This window comes from Episyrphus balteatus, chromosome 2 (assembly GCF_945859705.1).
Source record: "Episyrphus balteatus chromosome 2, idEpiBalt1.1, whole genome shotgun sequence".
Lineage (NCBI taxonomy): Eukaryota > Metazoa > Arthropoda > Insecta > Diptera > Syrphidae > Episyrphus > Episyrphus balteatus.
In genome coordinates this window covers 120,867,529-120,890,961 of record NC_079135.1, presented here as the reverse complement: position 1 = coordinate 120,890,961, position 23,433 = coordinate 120,867,529, and the positions used below count along the sequence as shown (strand labels likewise).

Below are 23,433 nucleotides of genomic sequence, written 5' to 3'. Positions count from 1 at the left end.
ATATAAAAAAAAATTAAATCCATACAAACTGATAAATATTGTTTTTTTTTATAAGTCCAAAATATTGTTTGTTTTTTAGTTTAACTCAGAGTTGATTTCGTTGGAGTACAAATGAATGCGATCATTGGCGTTGTTGTGTTGACTTTGGGGACAAGAATCCTTACATTTCCCGTCGACTCGTTTACATTCCTGAAAAAATTAAATTAACTATCAATGTAAATCATATTATGATTTGTTTATTTTATTATTTAATTAATTTTTTTTTTCATTTTATATTTTAGAAATGTTTGTACCACTAATGTTTTGTTTTTTCCAATACAAATGCTTACAGGGCATGATTATTTGCCCAGTCGAAGGAGGGAAATATGAGGCGTATAGTTTTATGTCCTATGAGTGTAAATTTAAAGTAAAAAAACAATCATGATTTTACAGCGTTTGGAATAATGTCGACTCCGATTAATTTCGGAGTATGTGCGAGTTATTTTGGACAGCGATTCGCGATAGTATAGGAAGTAATTGCGTTTGGAAATTAGAAGTTTTCAAAGAATTGTAGAACTAAATATGCCAAATAAGTGAAGTAGGTGGTTCAAGAAGTATGTATAAGCTCATCGTCTTCTTGTATTGTGGGCCGCAGGTTGCAGTTACCGAATTGCTGAGGTATTATTGGAATGAGTCGTTTTACGGTGAAATCCATTGTCCACACAATGCTGGATTTTTTTTTGTGGAAGAAATGCGCCACAACATAAACACATTGACCCCCGGAAAATTCCCCGATTTAATGCCAGGAGTGACATTCTGTATCGCATAAGCGAACAAACTTTTTCGCGTGTGCGAAAATATTTGCTTCATGGCCTGAAAAAATCTTTCGCACACGCGAAAACGTTTGTTCGCTTATGCGATACAGAATGTCACCCCAGGTTTTGTAAGCATGCTCAAACCAGCAAATGCAATGCAATTGATGGCACTCAGATAGGAATCATATGGCCTGATGAATTTATGAACTTGACAGAAAGTTTTTATTTAACAATATATTTGTTGGATATCTGGGCTCCGTTCATGACACTAGGCTAAGCGCATTATTAATAATGAATTTCAAACTAATTTTTTTATAGGTATTCAAGATGAGCCCTCTTTATACGCGAGGAAACTATCCGCCTCCAAAATATTATGTGCTGTGAGATAGTGGTTACCCATGTCGCTTGAGACCAGTGCCAGTTGTAACTATTTTTAAAGTACCAAATGAACACCAACGAAAGTATAATACTGCACACAGTAGAATTGGATGAAGCCATAAGTTTCACCAGTTCTTTGATGGATGCCCTTCAGAGGCGCCAAGGGAAAGAACAAGAGAGACTTTGAGGTTGTGCTTACCTAGATAATCTTGTTGACAATTTATTTATATCGAACTTCTTTACTTTCAGTTCTATATTGCTTCATGAAAAATATATAAAAATGCTCTATCATAAGCCTGGTACTCAGATCGAGATAGATTTTAGCCGAGCTAAAGCTCCCATATCGATAATTTGCATGGGATAAATTTTAGCTCGGCTAATTTTGTTTCGATAATTTGTATGGGAGCTAAAATTTAGCTCGATCTGCGTAACAGGCTATACCGAAAAAAAAATTTTAAAACAAGAATACTAGTAAAGAAAAATATTTCATTGTTTTTTTTTATTGTTTAATGAAAATGGAAAATTATAAGAATCGCGACACTTAATGCATAAAATAGAATAAAATAGTCAATCTGGAAGATGGCTGTTGCCATGCCATACAAGATTTCTTAAAAGTAAAAAATCTTAACACTGTATAATATGTTAAGTTTCAATAAAATCCATTTTATCTAAATCAAAGTTGAACGTCAGTGGATTTGGAAACGCCGAAGATGGTGATGTGGGAGAAACAGGTGACTCTGATTCTTTTTAGACGACTAGCTGTCCACCGTCGTCTTGGCTGTCAAGCGTTGGCATCGGTAAGTTGTTATCCTCTTTTAATTTAAATTGATGTATCAAATCAAAATAAGGCCATTCCTTTTTTTCATATGGTCCATCATCGTCTGCACCTTCTTCTGTGTTATGCGCCAAACATGCCTATAATTATAAATGCAATAGTGGGGAACTTATTACAAACACCATCTATGTTTAGTTAAAAATGTAGGGGGAGTGGGGGCAAGACCGTTTTTGTACTATGTTGTATGAAAAATAATAAATTTTGTGATTTTTCATCAAATTGTTATCGTTCATGTAAAAAGTCAGTTGTATTTTTAACACTGAAAAAATTCAAATTTTTAACTTTTCCTTTTTTTAAAATAGAATGTGAACATTCAAAAATATTTTTTGTGAAAAAAAAAATTAATTCAGAAGAAATTGGAAGCTCTTGCAGCTAAAAAAAGTGAAAAAAGAAGGTCAATCTTCCAAAAAGCTTAGCGACAGGCAGTGCAAAATGTGTACCAAATGGTAACACAAAGCTTGTGCAAATAGACTGAATTTAAAATAAAAGAAACGGTCTTTCTACCAACAAAATTTGATAGGGCGGTCTTATCCCAATGTGGGGGCAAGATCGTTTTTTGTTCGATGATTTTTCAAAACTTATTAGCGCAAAATTTTAAACGATTTAGTATTTTAGTAATTTACTAAGTCAAAAATAGACTGATTTTTGCTAAGTAAATTATTAAAATGGCTTTAACATTTTACTAAATTGTTTAAAATTTTCTTTTATCTTTTGTTCAATACTTTTTATTTTTTTTATAATAATGAGAGTTCCTACAGAAATCAATTAACTAATGAATAGACATTTTTTTAATAAAAAGTTGTTTTTTATTGGTTTTTTTAAGACAATAAAACACTAAAGGGGCGGTATTGCCCCCACTTTCCCTATAAATACATATGTGAAAGGAAATACTTTGTTCAGTTGTAAATTATAAAGTAATCCTGACCAAATAATTAAAACATAAAACATTGCAAATGTACAAAGATCTTGTAATTTAGTACAAAATGTTTTCATTTACCTTGTATTTATGCAGAAGATTTTTCCATTGCTGCTTGCACAAGTTGGCATCCTTGCTTCCCAATTTGTCAGCTATGGTCCTGAAAAAAGAATATAACTGTCATTTGTACATTTACATATATAAATTATTAATTTTTTTTTACCTCCAACATCCTTTTGGAATTGCATTTTTGCTGGTGAACATTTCATTATTTTCCGTCCTTAGCTGTATAAGTCGAATTTTCTCACCATGGGTCCCTTAAAAAAAATTATATTGTCTTCATATCTGCTTAAAAATTTAAAAATAATAACATTAATTTACTTACAGACTTTGTATTGTTTATTTACATTTCTCTTCTTCTTTTCTGCTATGGTGCTCCTTTTTAAAAAACAAAACAAAATAATTTGTCAAAAATTTATCCTCAAGATAAAAATTTAACTACATACAGGATACATTTTTTACAACTGAAAATTTATCTTTTCACATCAATAGTGTCATTTTATCATCGGCTAAATATTTAACCCAATTCACACACGGCCTAAATTACCGTCAATTTAATTTTATTAAACTTTAACCGCTAAAAATTGTAAAATTATTCTCAACAGATTTCGAGTTCAAAGCAGGCAACTTGAACTTAAGTTCTGAATTTTTAGATACAACCACAAGCTTTAACCCTGCAATCGTCGCGCTCCTAAAAGTTAAACTAGTTGTCGCGCGGATTACATATGAAAGGTCTAGAGAAAAAACGGTATAGTGTTAAAGTGAGATCGACCTTGTCGGAAAGCTGAAAATCAGTGATTAAGATGGATGGGTCATGTGGAGCGTATGAACACTGACGCAAGAGCCCGTCGAGTTTTAGTATCAAACTTCGATGGGCTACGTGGAAGATCTCATCTTAGGAAAAATGCACCATTTTAACTAAGAAACTGGACTTTTTGAGGATAAACTACGATCAAGACGCCCTAGGACGACAACTGAACATAACAATCTGCTTAAAGTAACGGCAAACAAACGAAATAGATGAAAAACAGCACCCAAAATTACGTCTACCTCAAAGTCTATCTCAAAAGGTAATGTGAAAATGACTTATAAAATGAACTAATTGAAATAAAGGGCGCCAAAGCTTAAGTTTAAACAAGGCGCTCATTTGGGTTGGACCGGCGGCCCTGTATGGCCGCCGAAACTTCAAATGTCAAGAATGGGCGCATTTACTTATAAGTGAAGGAACTTCTTAACAAACAGATACTAACGGAACTGATTATACAAATTGTTGTTTAATCCTTTACTTTTTAACTTTAAAATTTCAGAAAATTATGGAGTTATCGAGATTCTAGATAGTATAAAATTCATTGTTTATGAAACCTAGAACTAACAATAAACACTAAATTTCTTTACGATAGCAAATTTTGTTTTTCCTTTAATAAATCTTTACCATTTTTATGACAAAACAACTTTAATTTAAAATTTATACATTTATACAAAATTAATAATCACGTTAAGTCCGTTAAGAGTCCGTACATTTACGCAATGTATCAGTACCACAAAAAAGTCTTAAATCTAAAATAAAGTATGCAACAACAATTTATTAATTTGTAATTTTATGGTAATTATTGAAGCATGATAAGCAATATCCTTTATTGCATTGTTTGCATTCTGTGTGAACTTGTTTTGTTTTCAACGCTGCTGCAGTTGCAGAACCGTGCACTTGCTTTTGCTTTTTGTAGCACATAAGACACCGCTTCCTGACAATTTTCCCATTACGACGTGGTATTTCCGTAAGAAAGTGTTGGATGACACCATCATCAGTAGATGGGGGAATTTTATCAACCGATTCCAAAAACCGGGTCGGCGATTCACTCTTGATGGCGAATTTGTATTCTTCATTTTCTAAAAGCGATTCGCTTTCGTTCGGACATTTTCTGGAAAACAAATAAAGCTTTCCTAAATTTTTTTGTTTCTAAAAGCTATTTGTGTTTGAGTGGTTGGGTGAAAAGTGAATTAGAATAAAAAATTAAAATATAAAACTGTACTTTATAATAAAATTAATTAAGCCGCGAATAAGAGTAATCGATTTTAATGTAATCAGCCAAGCTTTTTGGAATCGGCATGATAGAGAATACGATTTATTGCCAGTCTTTTATTTATCTTGCAAACTATGGTATAACTCTTAAAACGATTTTACTCAAACATGGCAATTAAGTTTTTGGGAATTTGCTTGAGGTAAATTGAAAAGTAATGGCATTTGCTCTTTAGAGAACAGCTGAAATTTATTGCCGGCTTTAGTTTGGTCATTTGATCTCATTTCTGCTGCAATTTTTGATTTGCATCTTTTTCCCCAAGGAAAATAAAAATATGTTAACTTTTCCTCTTATACTGCCCTTGAGATTCAAAGTTTCTTTATCTTCTTAGGAGGAACAAAGCGAATGTAAGGCAGTCAGACAAACAGGGACAGGAATTAAATTAGTTTGTTTTTTTTTTTTAGGGACAGGAATGTAACCAGGAGTCGAATTACGGCATACGTTCGTTAACGTATGGTTGCTATGTGTCCCTATCTTTTTCTACTAAATAAATAGAGACACAAATAGTAAAAACGTTAACGAATGATCGTAATCGTATGCTGTAATTCGACCCCAGAGTTACATGAAAGGAGTATTCAATAGTGCGTTATAATGTATATAGGACTGTTTTTACTGATTTTCACTTCCTGTAAGCGTTTTGCGATGTAGATATGAGGTTGGGATCAATGAAATTAAACAAATCGATATCATTCAATCTTTGAAAGAAAGAATAATAATAAGCTGATTGGTCGAAAGTCTTCTCGATTGACATGAGAGCATCTGCCCGCTTTGGGTATGAAAACAACAGTAACTTATTTTCATAGTGCTTAATTGTGTTTCAAGTTCATGCACCCGTTAACATTTATTTCTAGGATGGGGATTACAATATCTAGTCCAGCAGATTTATTTGGTTTGAAGCTGTTGATAGCTCATTTGCGTTTTCATCAGATTAAATTTATTTGTTGTTTTGATTTTTGATCCCAATGCGTCAGGCGTAATTATAGCAAAAATATGGTATTACAGTGAAACCCGCTTAAGTGAAACGGCAAAATGTCACAATTTCTCTTTCACTTAAGCGGGTTTTTCTCTTAATCGAACCTCCTTTAAATGAAAAAAAGATTTTCGGGGATGACAAAAGTGTTTTTCTCTTAAGCGGGTTTTAGTGGCGGGAGTGGTATACGAATGGAAAGGAATCTTTCAGGGTACAGCTGAATAAATCAAATGCACGACTGGATCACACATACTTGCTCTTATTGTTTATAGTAAATTTCAAATTTATCGATTTGGATAGATATCAGAAAAATTAAAAAAAAAGTATTTTTAAAAATAAAATATTTTTTTTTTTATTTTGTTTCATTTTTTTTTTTTTGAAAATTTTAAGACATAAAATCTTTTAGAATGATAAGAAATATCTGTCTGTAAGGTTTAAAGAAAATCGTTCAAGCCAACAAGGAAATATGAGTAAATAACCGTAATGTCGGTTATGGATAAAAAACGGCAGCTCCATACTTCCACTATACGAATTTTTTTAGAAAAACTAAAAATCCTAAGAATAGCTTAGATCAGCACACACGAAATTTAATCGAAATCGTTAGATCCGTTCTCAAAAAAAATGCAATAACTCGAAAAATTTGTATGGGACGTACGAGTTCTAGGTGAGATATAAAAACACACAAAAAAACAACTTTGGAAATTACGAAAAAACATGTGTACCAAGTTTCAAGAAAATCCGTTTACCCGTTTAGGCTGCATTTGGACATTTGGACTTCTCCATCATTTTAATGTTAGTTTTGATTAAAACCTCGTTTTTTTTTACACGAAACTAATATGCCCTATAGAGCAAGTAAAAAAGGAATCGAAGGTGTAATAAGACCAAGGGAGTCAATACAAAATACTTAACCAATCAAATGGAACTTGAATCTGTATCAACTCTTCAATTGTTCAGATTCTCCGTATTTCAATTTCACTTAAAATGTTTTATATGTTTAAACTAATATATTGCTTCCTGGCGTTAAAAAGTAATTTTTATAATTTTGGGCTTGATTTAAAGCTTATGAATCAATAATCAATAAAATATACTTTAATCAAAACAATTGCTGTCTTAAGATAAAACATATGCTTACTGGAAAGCAATTATCTAGTATCAAATGGAAATATTTTACGCAGGAGTTTACCCAAGCCCAGTTTTTTTTTCAAGAACTTGGTCATTATATATTTTTGTCGAGAGAACAAAAGTCTACAGACTTCTGGAGAGTTTGACCTTACAACCAAAAAAAAAAATGTTTTTTTTAAATAATAAACTATAAAAATCCACTCACCCATTATGTTTCTCCTTTATATGAACATGAAGATTCGCCAGACTGCAAAATTTAATCGAGCACATTTTACACTCATGTTTGCTTTGATGTGTTTGCAATAGTTCTTTGTTTGGAAATTTGTGTTTGCAAGCAAGACAAATTACATCTTCAGATTTTTTGTTAGTTTGATGCTTTCTCATATGAGCTTCCAAAATGATTCTATTCAAGAAACTTTTCCCACATTCAGTGCATTTAACTTCTGTAGGAGACACAGGAAGAGGATTTGCTTGTAAAAATACAGTTTTAGCATTTTTTATCGACTGACGGGAATGTGCGGTTTTTTCATGTGAACGAAGATCATCAATACTCATAAAGAGTTTGCCTGTATAAATCGATGGATATGATTTGTATTTTTTAAATAAGGTAGTTAGTTCATTTATACTCACTGCATGTTAAACAGACGAATCTTTTCCCCGTGGCATTATCAGATGTTTTCTGTTTTTTTAATGGAGTTTCATCTTCTGTAAAAAAAAAAGAAGGAACTTAAGTTGATGGAAGATTCTATAACTTATTTGGACAAACCAATAACAGAACATTCTTCATCTTCGTCAATTAGAATAGGATCTAGTTTTGATTCATCCTCAGCCATAGAAACTGCACATGGCATTTCTCCAATGTATGGCGGTTCGTCGTCATCGTCTTCGACTTCATCTTCTATATCATTTTCTTTTGAATTACATACTGCTTTGGATTTATTTTCAAAATAAACCTCAACATCTCGCAATTGAGTGTAGAAACATTTGAGGTCAATTAAAGTTTTGTAACATTTGCGACAAATGGTTTTTCGGGATGTTTCTAAAAGCTCTGCTTTAAAATGCAAAATATCACGAAGGAAATGTATTAGAGCTTCTGTGAGTTTGGCGCCTTCATCTAAATTTGAAAGGCATGTTGTGCACATTGAAGCTGAAATGGACATTGTTAATGAATTAATACAAAAGTAATTAATGCGTTTTTTGTGCGATTTTTAATAAAGTATTTGTTTAATAAATCATTTTTCCCGGTCGAATGAAATGTTAATTCAAGAACTGTCAAAATATGGAGTAACGTCATGGCCATGAATCATATGATAACCATTGTATATATATTTCAATGTATATATATATACAATGGAAATATATATACAATGATGATAACAACAGATGGATTGGGTGCGTTCATGTACGCACAGATACCCTATCCAAGATACCTAAGTATCCGATACGTTTGTGAACACGAATCAGCTGTTCTTCAAATCTCCCATAAGTGCCAGGCTACACAGTGATTTTTCAATCGATTGAAAAATCACGTGCGGTGATGGAACTGTACTACCCTCAGAAAATTCAGTTTCCTTCGTGGACATCTTCCCCCTTCACTCCTCATCCCTCTTCCCTTTTGCCTACAAACTTACTGTTTAGGCGTTTGAAAAATCACAGTGTAGCCAGGCACTGGGCACGTTCAAAGAGCTAACATAAAGCTATCGGATAGCTTTTTGTTGTTGTAAACAATGTTAAAAATTAGCAAGGAAACGAACCATTTTCTGTCAAAAAATAATCTGAAGGTATCCCAGAATTTCTGGTATACCTCATTTATCCGAGTGATCAGCTTCAAAATAAAAAAAAATTGCAAGAAATAAAGTCAAAGCGATTGTGCAAGTACTATTCAACAATAAAAAAATGTAATTTGCTCAAAAGAAAAAGTTTCCTCTTCTCAATATTTACATATTTTTTTAGTAGCTGCTTGGGCAAGCTATCTGGATACCTCTTTGTTCAAAAAGATATTCCAGATACGGGTATCCCAGATAGCCTATCCGATAGGTGTTTGAACGTGCCCACTAAGATACACGAGAATCCAAAAAATTTTAAGATACCTTTGGATTTTTTTGCTTGTCAACACATGTTTACGAACAGCTGAGATTTTATATGGGATTCGGCACGTTCAAAGAGCTAACATAAAGCTATCGGATAGCTTTTTGTTGTTGTAAACAATGTTAAAAATTAGCAAGGAAACGAACCATTTTCTGTCAAAAAATAATCTGAAGGTATCCCAGAATTTCTGGTATACCTCAGGTATCCGAGTGATCAGCTGATATACATTTGGCTTTTTTTTATTTTGATTACTTTTCGGGCTATTATTCAGCTTCAAAATAAAAAAAATTGCAAGAAATAAAGTCAAAGCGATTGTGCAAGTACTTTTCAACAATAAAAAAAATGTAATTTGCTCAACATTGTATATATATTTCCATAGTACTATCATGAAGTAAAACGATCTTAGGAACTCTAGTGGTGACTTGAAAAAGCAGAATTTGTATGAAAAAAACACACTGAGCGCCACCTCAAAAAAGTGGCGACATCAACTAATACTAAATTCGACTTCATGATAGTACTATAGAAATATATATACAATGTTGCTCAAAAGAAAAAGTTTCCTCTTCTCAATATTTACATATTTTTTTAGTAGCTGCTTGGGCAAGCTATCTGGATACCTCTTTGTTCAAAAAGATATTCCAGATACGGGTATCCCAGATAGCCTATCCGATAGGTGTTTGAACGTGCCCATTGTTTACAACAACAAAAAGCTATCCGATAGCTTTATGTTAGCTCTTTGAACGTGCCCATTACAACACAAAGGTATCCAGATACCCTTGGATCGGTACGTGAACGCACCCAATGACAGCATCTAGGTGTGTTCAGTGAATAGAAGACAAAAAAAAGAGCAAAAATGGAAACTTTCACTTTTTAATGAAAATTTTCAAACGCATTTTTGTATAGTTTAGGAAAGTGTCACAAAATGAGTATGAAAAATTTCACTTTTTGCAAAAAGTGACCGTTGTAGTCACTGGGCTAAAATATGAAAACTATCAATTTTTTATAAGAGAGCTGAAATCATCTCAAAAACTACACAAAAACTACAGTCTGTTAACTAAACGCAAGGAGTAAAAATTAAAATTACAACCTCTTTTATTTCACTTTAAATCAGTTTTTGAACACAACATTTCACTCTTTTTGTATATTAATTTGAATTCTTTAAATATAAAATTATTCACTTTTTGCACAAAAAAAAAAAAAAACACGGCAACGGTTAATTATTTTTCATGACAAACGAATATTTTGGGTTCTAGTGAAAACAGGCTTTTAAATTTTTCAGGAGGAAAAAAAATGTTTCTCTCACGAGAGCTTTTTTTATGTACCTGCCTAAATATATATATATATATATATATATATATATATATGTACATATTAAGGGTATTCACGTAACGAGATAATTTTCTACTTTGCAGAAAAATAGAAAATTCCGCTAAAGCTTTTAATGAACACTCCAGCAGAAAATAATTGCGTAAACAAGGGAAACAAATATCTGTTTGTTAAACGTCAAATTGAACTTATATAAGATTTGTTCAATTAAAAAAAAGTCAAGCTAATTTTACAAATACTATGCAACAATAAAAAAATGTAATTTTCTCAAATAAAGTAATATTCTCTTTTCAATATTAACATATTTTATTTGTGGTTATCTGAATAATAAGACATAAATCGCGTTCAAAAACATATTCCAGATACGGGTATCCCAGATAGCCTATCCGATAGGTGATTTAACACACCCAAAGTTTATCAGATTTTTTTTCTACGGTTTCTGCTTCAAATTTGTGAGATAAAATTCTATGATATGTAGAATATTTTTCCCATACAAATTTTGACAGCTCATAGAAAATTCTACAGTTTCTATGGGTTTTCCCCGTTTACGTGAATACCTCTATTATATTTGCGTAATAAACTCATTTGGGCTAAAAAAAAATCGCATTTGTTTATTTTGAAGTGCATCCAAACGGATTGGGCTTTTAAGCCAAACGTCAGTGTCGAAGAAAAATGCATTTGTTTTCCTCAGAATTGATTTGATTGGTTGGTTTTTTCTTGTTCTTCTTTAATAAACAGTTATGATAGAAAGGAAAAAGACAAAGACAAATTGCTTAAAAGCCCAATCGGAAGGGGAACGCGGCTATTTTGTATTCAGTTCAGATCGGTTTCTCTCCGAGGTTCTTTGAGATCTCAGAAATCTGAACTGGGCTAAATATTAGTTTAGTTTTAAAAGAATCTTTCAAAAGCAAGAGCAAACAAACAAGTACCGAGGGAGGTTTGGTAGTAACCGTGGGCGAAGGCAGTCGCAGCTCTTAGAGCTAGTAAAAGTTTAACGTAAAGTTATATTATCCGGACGAGTTACTTATGGGTCTGTGGGATTGCCCCAACCCATTCGTATGTCCAGCAAACACGTGTGACTTATAAGTCAACACCAGCAATAGATAATTAGCCACAGCTAATTAATTCAAATAGTGGGGGAGATCCGGACGAGTCACTTACGGGTCTGCGGGATGCCCCAACCCGTTCGTGTGTCCTGCAAAGAACGTGCGACTATGAAGTCGACATAAATCAACAACAGCAACAGCAATTAACCACAGCTAATAATAATACAAAAAGTGACTAGGATGGATATTTACATCGCCATAAACCATCAAGAAACCTAGTATGTACAAAAAGCTAAACTGTGCTAACAGTACAACATAACACACCACAACAGTAAATAGCGGCATTTCATCGAACGCTATATATATCCATACAAGTAAGCGGTATGAATCATAACGGCGCATCGAAACACCTGATGCTGTACCTGAAACCAATATACACAAACCAACGTCGTTGCAACGTAAAGAATCTTCTTCAATGACAAGTGTCTTATCAGTGTAAATCATTTTGTTTTGTTTTAAAGAAAAATCAAAAATAATATGCATGCATTCAATGTAACTTCCATTTATGTTTTTTTTTCATTTGCCTATCAATATATAAATATTATTTTGTCTAAATGATACATGAAAAAAAAATCTGTTTGTGTGCAATAATCGTAAATGTATGCCTATCTAATATACATGAAATTATAAATCGTATAGAGCGTTCTCGCTCTAAAAGCCTATTAAATTTGTCTCGTCACATTTTACAAGAAAAAGTAATGTACAGAGCTCTCGCTCTTATATACAATAAAAAGAATATTTATATATATCTGTAAATCTTTAACCATAGGCATTTTAGTATAGTTTTTTTTTATTATTTAGTTTTAAGTTTTTGTATATATGTAAATTTATAACGTTGCAACCATAAGCCAACAATGTAACAGATAACGACAAAACGTCACAGCAAAAGCATACACAACCCTCTGTCATGAGCAAGAGTAGGTAAAACATTTTACTGACAGCCATGAGGCAAACATTGTATTTTATTGCAAACTAATAGAAAGAGCAGGCCATACATTATAGCCGCCAGTTTAACTAATAAAAGTTGAGAAAGAATTGTTATTTTAGACTAAGACAGCAAATGTAACCTAAAAGACTCAATAAAAAAAATTCAATTCAAATTCAAACAAGTACCGAAGAGTGCTCACTTTAGCATATTTTCTAGGGAATTATTTTAACTGTAGTTTGATTACACAAACAAAATAGCTACACTTCAAAATACAAAAAAAAAAGTCTATGGTCACAAAAGTATTTACCTTCCACTTTTGAAACATCGACAAAGCTTAGTGGTTTCGCTTTTGAAACAACGACAAAGCTTGGTGGTTTCGCTTTTGAAACAACGACAAAGCTTGGTGGTTTCGCAGGTCTGAAATGGAAATAAAACGGTAAGAATATTTTAACAGAATTTTAATTGATTACCTTGGAGAAGGAGTAGGATTCACTTTATTTGGTATTTTAAGTCCTGGCAAAAGAAGTGTTGGTCTGAAATGGAAAAAAAAAATTGATGTTGGTAAGTTTTTTAAGATAATTTTAATTAGTTACTTTGTAGGAGGAGTAGGATTCGGTTTATTTGGCAAATTCACTTGTCCTGGCAAAAGGAGTGTTGGTATTGCATTCGAATGCAGACGACGACGAATTTGTTTAAATCCATAACTTGCCAAGAAATCGTTCCTCGGTTGAAAATCCTCATCTCGAAAGTGTTTGTGACAAACTCTCGAACTCAAATGATTCATATCGTCTGCCCTGCAGCATGCAGCAATCCACTTTTGGCAAAGTTCTTCATCTTTTGGGAAGGAGAAAAACGAAACGTCGTCCCTTTTTCCATCTTTAGTTTTATTGTGGGTACTGCAATTGTAAACAGCACAACGCATATTTATAAGATTTATTTTAATAGTTTGAAATGGCGCAAGTTAATGTTTTTTTGTGTTTTTAATTTACACTTTATTCACGTGAATTAATAAACATCAACAACTTGTAAGTATTTTTGACTGAAAAGAAATATACAGAAATTTTAATGACAGAAAAGTGACAGCTATCTGACAGATGGTCACTTGAGGTGAGGATTACATATTTGAATTTTAAGGCAGTAATTTATTGTACACTTTTTATACAGAAAGTCTTGAAAAATATTTGTGGGGGGGGGGGGGCTGGGACTGTCTTGAAAGAAATAAAATTCACGACTGGGTCGCACGAACTTGCTCCTAGGGTTCAAGTTGGTAAAATTTTTAATAGTATTATTTATAATTTCTTTTGATTCCTTTTAAAGCACTTTTTTGAAAAAAAAAAAAAATATTAAATTAAAACCAAAATTTAAAAAAAAAATTTAAATTTTTTCAAAAATTAATTTTTTCAAAATTTAAATTTTGGCTTATATTAAAATTGTATAAATCTTTTTACAAACAAAAATTCGTTCAAACCAAACTAGTATTTTGAAGAAAATCCGGTTTAAAAATAACGGTTCTATGAGAGGTATCGTTGATAAATGATTAAAACAAAAAAACATTTTTCATTAGATACCTTCTCTTAAAATTTACATTTGATTTTTTTAACAAAATCGTTGCAGCCGTTTTTGAGAAATTTCAATTTAACTAAAATCGGTATATGTATGTATGACAAGTACAGTTATTTTTGGTCCAAAAATGCATGTACAAATTATTTTTTCGATTCCATTTTTTACTTTTTGAATTTATAACCTCTTTTCAAATTCAAACTAAGGCCCTTATTGCGAGTGTTGTTTGTCTATCCATAGACGATTTTTTTCGAAAGTCGATCATCGAAATTGAACTTTTGTATTGTGAATCGCTCTTGTGAAGGATATTTTTTTGTTTTATCGTTCGATATTTTTCGTTTAACAATTTTGCTATCGAATCAAATTAAGTTCATAATTCAAAATAGCAATAATCATGTCGAAAGATATTTTGCTTTTTTCGCAAAATAAAGAGCTCACGAGAGTAAAAATATAAACTCAAACGAAAAAAAAAAAAAAATAAAACGCTTTTTTGTGTGAGGAGACCTTTAATGACGCAATACAATGGGGTAGATGAAGCTGCGGAAACACTACAAAAGCTTTGAAAATGTAGCCTACAGCTTAGGTAAAAACGTAAAGAGCTCACTAGAGTAAAAATATAAACTCAAACAAAAAAAAAATAAAACGCTTTTTTGTGTGAGGAACCCTTTAATGACCTTTAATGACGCAATACAATGGGGTAGATGAAGCTGCGAAAACACTACAAAAGCTTTGAAAATGTAGCCTACAGCTTAGGTAAAAACGGATCTTCAACTTGCAGCTTCTAGCTACAGATACACTATTCGAAACATACCACAGAGTCATCGTGAATCTCTCTCGAAATTTATTTCGCAGGAAAAAGCTACATTGGAAAATTTATTGCTAATACAAATAAATATCGAGGAAAACTTAATGATTCCATAAATGCAGTTCGGTATTTGGGAGAAGTACTCCATACTACATTCGCTCATAAAGTTTCTAAAAGGCATCACTTCAGCTTTAACCAACCATCAGTAACCATCACATGCTTTCTAGATGCGAAGAAAGCATTTGACAGCCCTTATCCATAAACTTAATTTACTAGACATTCCCTTTAGAATTTATTAAAATTATCTATCTTTTATTTTCTTCTTTCCAGGAACTTTTTTGTACACACAAATCACCAATGAAGTGTATTAGAGCTGGATTTGCCCAAGGATCTAAACTTGACCGCTTTCTTTATAGCATTCGTGCGTCATACTTACCACCTGCAAGTGAATACGAGAACCTACTCTACATTGATGAGGAATCCGAAGCTCACATACGGAAACTGTATTGAGTTCTATAGTAAATGGGGTATCTGAATCAACTCATCCAAATATTGTAAATGAATACTTGTAGTAAATATCACCAACCACCACAATCTACTGATAAAAAGATGACTACCGACATCCCTAACCTTGGTGCTTTGAATATACTGTATTATCACATAATTTTCGAAGACGAGGAGGAAGCAACCGAATACACCTCACAACTGGACGTCTGGGTATAGACACCCCGAGGATAACCTTGTCAGTAGACTTTTTAAATTATGTTTACTCCTGTTTATATACAGGGTGTCCCAAAAGTAATGGATCAAACGAAGTATGCTAATAGGGGATCTTAAGGGCTCTCAGAATTTGGTAACTTGTTCATCCCAAATCCTTACGGTTTTCGATTTAATGCAATTCTTGTGAAATTTCGAAAAATCTCGACTTTGCAACAGTATTTTGCTTCCTGCTGCCATTATTGATTTTTGTTTTTTACAATTCTTTTACTAAAACATTGACAAATAATTAGGAACAATTAATTAATGAAAATATTTTTTATTCCATAAGCCATTTCGATGCAAATTAACTAACAGTTTCAAGTTTTATAAAAAATCAATTTTTAACTTTTATTTGAGAGCAACACCGCAAAAAAAATTTTTATGGTGTGAGAATGGTTTATTATTTTAAAAAGTTGCCCTGTTATTGTAGTTTTCAAAAATGTATAAAAGTTTCCAAAGTTGCAGTTAGATCGCAAAATATTACATTTTGAATTCAACAAAACAGGGTTTTTCAGAGCAAAAGACAACCAAAACAAACACATTTTCTCGAACTGTTACTTGTTTATTTTTCTTTGAACAAAAGCCTCTATTTTTGTTTGTATTTTTGCTTTGAAAAACCCTGTTTTGTTGAATTCAAATTGTAATATTTTGCGATCTAACTGCAACTTTTGAAACTTTTATACATTTTTGAAAACTACAATAACAGGGCAACTTTTTAAAATAATAAACCATTCTCACACCATAGAAATTTTTTTTGCGGTGTTGCTCTCAAATAAAAGTTAAAAATTGATTTTTTATAAAACTTGAAACTGTTAGTTAATTTGCATCGAAATGGCTTATGGAATAAAAAATATTTTCATTAATTAATTGTTCCTAATTATTTGTCAATGTTTTAGTAAAAGAATTGTAAAAAACAAATATCAATAATGGCAGCAGGAAGCAAAATACTGTTGCAAAGTCGAGATTTTTCGAAATTTCACAAGAATTGCATTAAATCGAAAACCGTAAGGATTTGGGATAAACAAGTTACCAAATTCTGAGAGCCCTTAAGATCCCCTATTAGCATACTTCGTTTGATCCATTACTTTTGGGACACCCTGTATATTTATGTTTTATAACCTAGTCGTTGTATATAATTAGGCCTCCTGGTACTATGCCACCAAAATCCTGTATCAATAAATGTATCTTAAAAATAATTTAATTTTAAGTCAATTTTAAGAGGTATGTGGGGTATTTAAGCGCGTTTAAAACGCCTTTCATGCGTGTTTTTGTAACCAGGAAGATAAGGGCGTCAGTTTTTTTAATTAATAACTTAATTAATAACTTGTTCTCTGCAATGGCGCCGTGCTGGCAGACGTTCGTTTTCACCATCCGCCATGACTGGGACTGTAACATTAATATGAATCGGTTACCTCTCACATAAAAAATCTGCTCCCAGATCATAGATAATTAGTTTGGAGAAAATCCTTGTGGATGCCGGGCGGTAATGATCACCACAGGCAAAGTCAGGTTCTTTCCAATGCCTTGACAAGATTTGTGCCAATCCTGCCTTACCATAGTAATCGGCTTTTGTCGGGGCTTACCTTTCTTTTCCAACCTAGACCGGATAGACAAATTAGACTAGGACAATTATATGGCATCAATGCTGAGTAATGAATTTGAAGTCTTTGATTCCCAGGCTTCTAACAAAGTCATTTTGAAAAAAAAAACAAGTCTTTTTATTTGAGCTTTAACTCACTGTTCGAATTTGCTTTTAATGCTTTTGATTGCTTTATATTAAGAACAATTCCATGGAAACGCTTGAGGTGGTCAGTAAGCCTGCAACAAATAAAAAAATGTTCTTTATTTCAACTTTATTTGAATTGGCATTTCAATATTACTTGTACTTGATGAGGAAAGTTCGTTTGCAGTCTTTTACCAGGCATTTAAATTGATTCTTTTCATGATACAATAAATGATGATCCAACTTGTTTTTGCCAATAAAACTCTTTTGACAAATGTGACAAGTTACTTCACTTTTGGAATCGTTTTTGTGTTCCAAATGATAGTGATCTTTTCTATCATCATGACTATCAAATACTTTATCGCAGTATTTGCAGGGAAATGTTTCAATCGGAGTGGGGTTTAAATTTTTATGAGCAAGTTTCATGTGCAAGAGTAACCCATTTGATGTTAAATACTTTTTGTCGCAGTGTTTACAATCAAAAGGTGTTTTACTAGAATCTTCATCTGGTGCTGGTGTTTCGTCGACTCTAACTGGGCTTGGTTGAGGACTTGTTTCCATATTTTCATCATCATCATCGTCTTCTAAAAACTCGGGACTTCCTTCAATTGTTGTGACATCTTCGCCATCTTCTTCCTGGCAAAATCTAGAATTCAAATTAAAATTTATTGAGACTTATTTTTGATTACAATATATGGCGTGTTTTTTCTACAACTCAGAAGCTACTCATTTTTTTATTTTATTCGAAAAACAATAAAAAACAAATACTTTACTGTGTAATTTTTATTATTGTTTTGCGAATAAAATGAAAAATGAGTAGCTAATTAGTATTGCAAAAAACACGCCTATAGTATGTTTTTAATACAGTGTTATTTAAAAAAAAAAATTCTGACTTAGAATTGATCTACCTTTAACATTTGAATATTTAAATTAAAAGACATTTTATGTAATTCTATAAAACGTTATGGTAAGAAACTGATATAATAATAGGAACAATTTTTAGTGCTGCTCAAAGGAACTTACAGAATTTGCAAGTTGTGTAGGTTTTCTTATATACACTTAGGAGCAAAAAAATGGAATCAAACTGGGTTTTGTAAAAACGGTAATTGATCAGGATGTAGTTGACACACATGAATGTTAATGGTACCATTGAAAAGCTTGAAATAAAAGCTTTAAGTAAATGAACTTAAAAATCTGTTCATTTTATAAAGATCCAATCAACATAAATGAATCATGTTAGGAAAAAAGACTGAAATTGAAACAGAGTGTACCTCTTCTGGAAAATTTAACATTAAAAAAATGAAGTGCAATTTATTGACAGATAACGCTAATACTATCGTAAGGAAAAAAAGACTGCAATTTGAAACAGACAGTATCTGGAAAATTAACTTTAAAAAAAAATTAAGTGCAATTTATTGGAAGATAGCGCTAATACTATCGTATGCATTTTTATATTTTCCCCAACAATTCAAAGTAAGAAATTCAAGCTTTAAAATGAGACCATGAGACTTTAAAGAAAAAATATTTTACCATTGGAATTTTTGTTTTTAATATAAGAATTTATTTGATTCCTAAGTGTATAACAAACGTATATATGTGTCCCCTAGAATCAAAAACAATCTATTCCACTTTTTCTTATATTGAGTTATTTATAAAAAACCTTCCTAAGCACTTTTTCCCGCTTTATTGAAAAAACAACTTCTGAATCGAATTAAACATGTACTTTTGATTTTAAACTGACTGTGCTTTCCTTTGCCACCCAACGCGTTCCGAAAATATTTAATAATTAATTTTGGAATAGAAGTGTTTTGAAAGTCATGCATAGGAATAGTTTTGTTTTGAAACTTAGCAAAATTTTATTTTGCTTTATATCAGGAATAGTGTTGTTTTGATTCTCAAAGAATGTGAAAAATATGGAATACATTCGTTTTGATTAAAACTGTAATATTTCTATAAAGTATAACTCTGGAACAAGTTGACTGCGTTTCTAACTCATTTTTCACAAAAAGTGGAATAGATTGTTTTTGATTCTAGGGGACACATATACAACTTAAAACTAACAAAAAAAAAAAAAACTGAAAAGTAATTAAAACAAACAAAAATGCTTGTGTTTTTGTCAATTCATTAGGTGAAATGACCAAAGTTTAACAAAAGAAATGTATGGTATTTTATCATAAATTGTTATAGTTTTAAATTTTTTTATATCAAATTTGGTAGGTATGATTTTTAAAATTTATTTTTAAAAAATGCATTTCAAACGCTACTTTAGCGTTCATCATCAGCACATAAGAGGGCTGATGATGTTTAAAAATAAATTGTTTATTTATTTTATTCACTTTTTAGTTGATTTAAAAAAAAGGAGGAAGATAAAAAAAATTTTGAAAATTTTATTAGTTGTTATCCTCTATCTATAACATGGCTGCCTCTCCTGAAGAAGTCAGAAAGGAATTCGTTATTATTGAGTTGGAGAAGTTGTAAGATCTCTCTTCTAAATTAAAATTATTATTTTCAGAATACAAATTTCTCTGAGGACTCAGAGATTTTTTAAGTGAGACAAAAAATCTCAGTTGAACGCTTGCCTTTTTTTAGAATTCTGAGACGAAAATTTTTTTTAATTCACAAAAATGTCCAAAATATAGATTTTTTTGTCAATTTTAAAATAAATTGATACGAAAATACTGTCGATGAATTTACCATAACTATTACTTCCATAATTAATTAAAAACATTTTACTTTATTTTAAGCATTTGCTTAAAACACGAGTTTTAAGAGTCCGACAGTATGAAGTTTTTCTGTGAAATTTAGAATCTTAGGGCCATTTGCTGAAACTAAACTTAAATATTTATTTAGAACATAAACTCTTATTCCTTAATTTTTTCTCTGCGTAAACTATCACATAAGGCCATAAGGCTTTATGTAGAACATAAATCCTTGAGTTTCGTTTTGGCAAACGGCTCTTAATTTGTTTTTAATGAAGATTCCATTCATAAAAAATTACAAGCTTTTTAAATTAGTGACAAAAGCAAACATTTATTCAATATTTCAATGAAAAATTTGAAAGTGTTTAGGTAACTCACGTTACATTAATTTGGTAATTTAAATGAAGATTCCATTCATAAAAAAATTACAAGCTTTTCAAATTAGTGGCAAAAGCAAACATTTATTCAATATTTCAATGAAAAATTTGAAATTTTTTACGTAACTCACGTTACATTAATTGGAAATTTAATGAAGATTCCATTCATAAAAAATTACAAGCTTTTCAAATTAGTGGCAAAAGCAAACATTTATTCAATATTTCAATGAAAAATTTGAAATTTTTTAGGTAACTCACGTTACATTAATTGGAAATTTAAATGAAGATTGCATTCATAAAAAATTACAAGCTTTAAAAATTAAAGACAAAAGCAAACATTTATTCAATATTTCAATGAAAAATTTGAAAGTGTTTAGGTAACTCACGTTACATTAATTTGGTAACTCACATTAGCTGCGATTTATTGTTGCAATAATAAAGAATAGATGCATTTTCATTAAAGTAATTTTAAAATCGGATATTACGGTTATTTATTTTAGCAATTAGAAGGTGCTATTGTCATCGTCACTATTAGATTCATTATGTATTTGAGGGCTCTTTTTCTTCTTCTGTTGTTGGCAAGCTTATGCTTTGAAAATGCTTTTAGATTATTTATATTCCGTGAATTTAAGCTCAGCAACAAGGGAATATAATAAAGAATCTATTCTTGCAAAATGCATAGAGTTGCCGTTTGCAAATAGTAAAAAAGTCTGCATAATTTGTTCAAAATTCGTGTCCACTTTTTCATGGAATTACCCTTACCCTATAAGCTACTATAGGCCTAACAAGCGATTTATACAAAAGAAGCTTTGTATTTTATAGCGGCCTCACTCTTGTTAAGTGAAAGACGAGCGTGAATGTTCATTTTTAATTTATGGTGAAGGTTGATACATAGATATTTTATTTAATGGAATTGTGTTGCCTTGTAATGAGAGAGAGTAAAAATCTAGAAAATAATTTCTATTTTGAAAGACTGAATAAATACAATTTATGACTTACATTTCGTCACAGTTTTCAATTTGTTCATCTTCTGATGATTCTTCATCGTCGTTTTCGACGGATTCTACTTGTGAGGATTCCTCTTTTACTGAATCGTTAACAACTTGCCATAATTCTTTATCAGATTTCTTGCATTGTTGTTGAAATTTATATGCAATTTCTAATTGTTTTGAGCAAAAGAAACAAATCTTTTGCGGCAATTTGTCATTGTTTTGTATTGATAGCCATGGACAGACGGAACACAAAGCATCATACAGTTTGATGGCATCATTATTTCCAAGGGAATCCGAATAGAGATTTACTAAATTTAATCTTATGGCATTACAAGTTCGGCAAGTTGTATCGAATTGATCCATTTTAATGTAAATATAATAATAAATTAAAAACAAAAAGTTGAAATTAAAAATTGACATTAAATGATGGCTTGTTTTTGTTGATAATGTAGGGATGAGCATTTTCATACACACAAATAGTTTCGAGTAAAACGTATCGATATATATATATATATCGATAATTGAAAAATCGATATATTGCATTAAAATTTTTAATAAAGCCTGGTACGCTATTCGCGCTAAATTTTAGCTCCCATACAAATTATCGAAAATTTTTATCTGAAGCCTGGTACGCTGCTCGCGCTAAATTTTAGCTCCCATACAAATTATCGATAAATTTTATCTCAGCTAAAATGGATCCAATACAAATTTTATCTTGGCTAAAATTTAGCGCGAGCAGCGTACCAGGCTTGAGCTAAAATGGATCCCATACAAATTATCGATAACTTGTATGGGAATTTTATCTCGGCTAAAATTTAGCGCGAGCAGCGTACCAGGCTTCAGATAAAATTTTTCGATAATTTGTATGCGAGCTAAAATTAAGCGCGAGCAGCGTACCAGGCTTTATACAAAATTTCGTTTGAAAATTTTCACTTTTGTACTTTTTCACTTTTTCAGCAAATGTAGTTAAGCCTGGTACGCAGCTCTGTTTATTATGGTTGTCGGTACTCATGTCCCGTAATTTAGTTTCTTTAGCCTGGTACGCTGCTCGCGCTAAATTTTAGCTGAGATAAAATTCCCATACAAGTTATCGATAATTTGTATGGGATCCATTTTAGCTCAGATAAAATTTATCGATAATTTGTATGGGAGCTAAAATTTAGCTCGAGCAGCGTACCAGGCTTTTTGATGTAAAATAATTTGTTAAAATTTATTAACCCGAACAAAACAAAGAGTTAAATTATAAAAAATGGAAAAAAAGAAGAAGCAACAGTGGAGGAACAACCCTGTTAAAAAAAAACATCATGGATTTCATTCATGCTCTAAAATTTACTATAGATAAAAAAGGGGCGTTCACAATCTATTGTAAAAAAATAAAATTTTACATTTTTACAAGGCCTGTTGCACCAGATCGTGAATACACCGCCATCAACTTAGCAGCACTTAGTGGGGATTTTCAAATTTTTTTATGCAAATAATTAGGTGAGAATTAGGTGAAATTTAGTGAATCAATTTTACAATTTGGTGAACCATAGTTTAAAAGTTATTAACAAATTACGTAAGGCGTAAAGTTAGCAGCACTTGGTCATGAAATTCAAAAAAAATTTCTCCATAATTCAGTGTCAATTTAGTGAATCGAATTTGATCAGTTTCATAATTTGGTGAATCATAGTTTATTAAATAATAACTAAAATAGAAAAATTAACAAACGTGACGTAACGTAAAAAAAGCATTTGTTAATCATGGACACAAACCTCATGAATGAGAATGGCAGAGTTCAACACACCAAAACTGAACCTAAATTCAGATTTTTTCACATTGAACGCACTTAATATAAATGTATACTATGACAATGCGTTCAGGTGACGTTTTTCATTTACAAGATACACTTTGATTTGAAAATTTCCAATGCGAGTT

The 23,433-nt window shown here is 31.5% G+C and overlaps 3 protein-coding genes across 7 annotated transcripts in view; 1 reads left to right on the top strand and 2 right to left on the bottom strand.

Annotated features, from left to right (window-relative positions):
* LOC129911636 (putative ATP-dependent RNA helicase TDRD12) overlaps nucleotides 1–23,433 on the top strand; it is a 112,050-nt gene that overhangs the window by 71,554 nt on the left and 17,063 nt on the right. The gene's annotated exons all lie outside the window — the stretch shown is intronic.
* LOC129911641 (oocyte zinc finger protein XlCOF22-like) lies at nucleotides 15–13,692 on the bottom strand. 4 transcript variants are annotated; one of them, XM_055989498.1, is made up of 10 exons: nucleotides 13,195–13,692; nucleotides 13,072–13,134; nucleotides 12,909–13,018; nucleotides 7,920–8,300; nucleotides 7,784–7,858; nucleotides 7,359–7,719; nucleotides 3,309–3,361; nucleotides 3,147–3,240; nucleotides 3,005–3,083; nucleotides 1,657–2,087 (listed from the first exon to the last, which is right to left on the bottom strand). In XM_055989498.1, the coding sequence occupies exons 1-10, from the start codon at nucleotides 13,521–13,523 to the stop codon at nucleotides 1,920–1,922; spliced, it is 1,713 nt and encodes a 570-aa protein (XP_055845473.1). In that variant the 5' UTR covers nucleotides 13,524–13,692; the 3' UTR covers nucleotides 1,657–1,919. The 4 variants fall into 4 exon arrangements, with proteins under 4 accessions (XP_055845477.1, XP_055845473.1, XP_055845476.1 ...); XM_055989501.1 differs by having other exon boundaries at nucleotides 13,072–13,124; nucleotides 13,251–13,690; XM_055989502.1 differs by lacking the exons at nucleotides 1,657–2,087; nucleotides 3,005–3,083; nucleotides 3,147–3,240; nucleotides 3,309–3,361 and adding an exon at nucleotides 15–189 and having other exon boundaries at nucleotides 13,195–13,668.
* LOC129911646 (transcription factor Ouib-like) lies at nucleotides 13,385–21,949 on the bottom strand. 2 transcript variants are annotated; one of them, XM_055989508.1, is made up of 5 exons: nucleotides 21,524–21,949; nucleotides 17,606–18,094; nucleotides 17,464–17,543; nucleotides 17,309–17,407; nucleotides 13,385–13,497 (listed from the first exon to the last, which is right to left on the bottom strand). In XM_055989508.1, the coding sequence occupies exons 1-4, from the start codon at nucleotides 21,934–21,936 to the stop codon at nucleotides 17,355–17,357; spliced, it is 1,035 nt and encodes a 344-aa protein (XP_055845483.1). In that variant the 5' UTR covers nucleotides 21,937–21,949; the 3' UTR covers nucleotides 13,385–13,497; nucleotides 17,309–17,354. The 2 variants fall into 2 exon arrangements, with proteins under 2 accessions (XP_055845483.1, XP_055845484.1); XM_055989509.1 differs by having other exon boundaries at nucleotides 17,309–17,404.